At 45.1% G+C, this 3,963-nt stretch overlaps 1 protein-coding gene across 1 annotated transcript; it reads right to left on the bottom strand.

Annotated features, from left to right (window-relative positions):
- Positions 1–3,277: 3,277 nt before the first annotated feature.
- LOC103272214 (olfactory receptor 10H1-like) lies at positions 3,278–3,958 on the bottom strand (the record flags this gene model as incomplete). Its single annotated transcript, XM_008069728.1, has 1 exon — positions 3,278–3,958. A coding segment is annotated over one exon (669 nt), but the record flags the coding sequence as incomplete, so codon positions are not given.
- Positions 3,959–3,963: the final 5 nt, after the last annotated feature.

Raw genomic sequence — 3,963 nt, 5'->3', positions numbered from 1 at the left:
AGATTAAATTAGTCCAGCCTAGAAATATTTGTTAATCAACAAAATTAGCCGGGCATGGTGGCACACACCTGTAGTCCCAACTACTCAGAAGGCTGAAGCGGGAGGGTCGCCTGAGCCCAGGAGGTCAAGGCTGCAGTGAGCCATGATTGTGCCACTGCACTCCAGACTGATAGATTGATTATCTATCAATTCTTAACAAATATTTATAGGGTGGACTGGATAAAGAAAATATGGTACATATACATGATGGAATATTGTGTAGCCATAAAGAAGAACAAAATCATGATTTTGCAGCAACTTGAATGCAGCTGGAGACCATCATACTAAGTGAACTATCACAGAAACAAAGAACTGAATACCACATGCTCTTACTCACAAGTGGGCCCTGATCACTGGTCACACTAGCCCAAGGGTGAGATCAGCAGTCACTGGACATTGCCAGGGGAGGGAGGGAGAGAGGAGGGAAGGGAGAACTTAGCAACATAAAGAGTGCCTGGCCCACTGGCAGGGAAAGAGAGGGTCAGTTAGAAGCCCAGACTTCACCTGCATGCAACCTACCTATGTAGTAAATTCCCACTTGTATCCCACACCTCTAAAACAAATTTTTTAAAAAGATTATATCTTCCAAGTATCATGTTGGTGCTGAGGATAATATTGAGGAGCTGATCAAACTTTTCTGATCTCATGAGCTGGTGACCTAAGGGATCATAGTAAATTGGCATGAGACTACAGTACCCAACTCATAGTGGATGTCCACCCACTTTCCAGGTTCTTTATCCACTTGGATAGCAGTAAGATCAGAGGCCAAGTGGGCATTTCATCAAGGGAATGAAAGAACCTGACTCCTATTCTTGCCCAAATTGACTTTGTTGCTGTGGGAGGGGAACATCTTAGCTCAAAGTGTAGGAGTTACTCAAGAATTACTACAAGACTAAAAATTATTTTAAAATCATGGACGACTCCTGAATTTATGGAACTATTTCACCAGGATTCCAAGGATGTGTGCCCCAGTGCATGGTTGGGTTGCAATCACCCTCCTGCTTCATAAAAACTATAAAGATGTTGAGATATTCGATTTGGAGAAACACCAGTCCTTCTGTAAAGAGTACCCACAAAACTCACTGTAGGAAGAAAATGGTGAAATGCTGACTGAAAAGAAATTGGAATCGAGAAACACCTACATTGGAAGCCTGGCTTTTACAAGTTGTGTGATCTTCGATGAGCCATGCATCTTTTTCTTTTCTTTTCTTTTTTGAGTTGAGGTCTCACTTTGTTGCCCAGGCTGGAGTACAGTGGCATGATCATGGCTCACTGCAGCCTTGACTTCCTGGGCACAGGCAACCCTCCCACCCCAGTCTCCCAAGTAGTTGGGATTACAGATGTGTGCCACCATGCCAGGCTAATTTTGTTTATTTTCTGTAGAGATGAGGTTTTGCTATCTTTCCTAGGTTGGTCTTGAATGCTGGGACTCAAGCAATTCTCTTGCCTTGGCCTCCCAAATTGCTGGGATTACAGGTACAAACCCAGCTGCCATTTATCTTTTGAGCCTCAGTTTTTCCTCTATCAAATGAAGAGGGGGTGATTATATCTGCCCTCATTCCACTTTGAGGGGCTATAACGACACAATGTGTCTAACACAATGTGTCTAACACAATGTGCCTGTGAGCTGCAATGGTACAATGTGAATGATACAATGTGTGAGAAAGGTAAAAAGAAACCTGAACGGTGGCATGTATTCTGCAAAGGGGAATTCTCTGGGTTTCCCAGGTTTGACTGAAATTGTTTCCCGCTTCGTGCTAACATGGGATATTTTTACTGTTTGAGTGATAGAAAAAGACTGAATTAGGACAAATGACATATAGTTTACTATTCTACTTAAACACGAAAACACCTATTGTTATCAAAATATAAATACCATGCAGTAGATTCAACCTTAAATCCCCACTCATTGAAAAATGGGGAGCATGTTGCCTGTGTGATTATGAGGTAAAGTTTGGTCCTAGACTGCGCTCATTGTCCTTGTTGAACAGAGTGTTCCCACTAGCCCATGTGCCATGTCACTCCCTGACACAGCAGTCTATATCTCACAGTGGGACATTTTTCCCTGAGCCAACCCAAGACATCTCTGTCACTCCACAAATATTCAAGATTCACACTTGAAATGCCAAGTTTCCTCGACTTTTTCTGGGGGTCTGTTTATTGCTGTTTCTAACTTCTATTGCACAGATCTGTGCAATGCTGAAATTTAGGGTGCTTTGCTCTCCTCTGCTGTGATCTGGGATAGTCTTGTCTGAGTTGTAGTTACCTGGTGTTGCCTAATAGTGGGGCATGAATTCTTATATTTCTCTTTGCATACCTAGTTTGTGCTATTGGAGTATTAGATCAACTTGGATTTTGACAGAACAGATTCCAGGTTTGGTGCTAACTGATGACAGAGTGTCCTGCAGCAAGTGGAAATAGTAAAATCTGATTTATATCTCTGTGTTAATATTGCACAGATCCTTCCACCCCAAGTACATTCTCTGATGTTGATAAACCTTGTGTATTCACTTGTGTGTTGTCCACAGTGTCCTTGTAAATCTTAAACCATCAGGCAAATAGAGATTACTACATGTTCATGGAATGTCTTTTTTTCCCCCTTTAATTTAGAGACAGGGTCTTTCTCTGTTGCCCAGGCTGGAGTGCAGTAATGGGGTCATAGCTCATTGTAGCCTGGAACTCCTGGGCTCAGACCATCCTCCTGCCTCAGCCCCTAGAGTAGCTGGGACTATAGACATGTGCCACCATGCCTGGCTAACTTAAATTTTTTTTAAAGAGATAGAGTCTAGACTGATCTTGAACTCCTGACTTCAAGTGATCCTCCCATCCCAGCCTCCCAAATGCTGGGGTTATAGGTATGTGCTTCTTCACCTGGCCGTAATGTCATTTTATTTTTATTTTTTGAGTTGGAGTCTCACTCTGTCACCCAGACTGGAGTGTAGTGGCCGCTCCCAGCCACCGCAGTCTCAACCTTCTGGGCTCTGGCGATCCTTCCACCTCAGCCTTCCAAGTAGCTGGAACTACAGGCATGCACTACCACACCCGGCTAGTTTTTCAATTTATTGTAGAGATGAGGTCTCGCCAAGTTGCTCAGGCAGGACTCGAACCTGTGGGCTCAGGCAATTCACTCACCTCAGCCTCCAAAGGCACAGGATTACAGGCTGAGCCACTAAGCCTGGCTGTAATGTCATTTTAAAAATAGCATTTGGTAATTCAATTTATTTGTTACCAATGAATTTCTCCCAGATCATTATATTTTTTCTGGACAGAGTTTGCTCAAGAAGGTTTTCTTCATGGCGCTCTTCAGTTCTTTATTCCGGAGGCTGAAGATGATGGGACTGAGGAAGGGTGTGAGGACTGTGTAGGTAATGCCCATCAGGGTGTCTCCTTCCAGAGACTGAGGACCCTTGGGCTTGAGGTAGATGACAGAGGCAAAGCCATAATGAACAACCACCACAGTGAGGTGAGAGGCACACGTGGAGAAGGCCTTATGCCGACCTTCTGCGGATGGGATCTTCAAGATGGCAGCCACGATTAATGCATAGGAAAGGAGGATGAGGAGACAACAACCCAGCAGGGCCGTGATACACACCAAGCCCACGCCCTTGGCCACCACCGGTACATCATCTCCACAGGCCAACTTCAACAGGGGTGGCACATGGCAAGCAAAATGGTGGATCTCATTGGGTCCACAGAAAGTGAGTTGGAAAATGGCCACAGTCACCACCAACCCCATGACCGACCCACCAGCCCAGGCCCAGCCCACCAGGCAGGCACAGCCTTGGGGGCTCATGAGCACGTTGTAGCGCAGGGGGTGGCAGATAGCCACGTAGCGGTCATAGCCCATGACAGTGAGCAGGAAGAAGTGAGTGAAGCCGAACGTGAAAGAGAAAAACATCTGGCTGGCACAGGCCAGGAGGGTGA

This window comes from Carlito syrichta, unplaced genomic scaffold, assembly GCF_000164805.1.
Source record: "Carlito syrichta isolate Samal-C Ts95f unplaced genomic scaffold, Tarsius_syrichta-2.0.1 Scaffold30339, whole genome shotgun sequence".
Taxonomy (NCBI): domain Eukaryota; kingdom Metazoa; phylum Chordata; class Mammalia; order Primates; family Tarsiidae; genus Carlito; species Carlito syrichta.
Note: the sequence above shows the minus strand (reverse complement) of the source record. Positions and strands in the feature narration are given on the sequence as shown.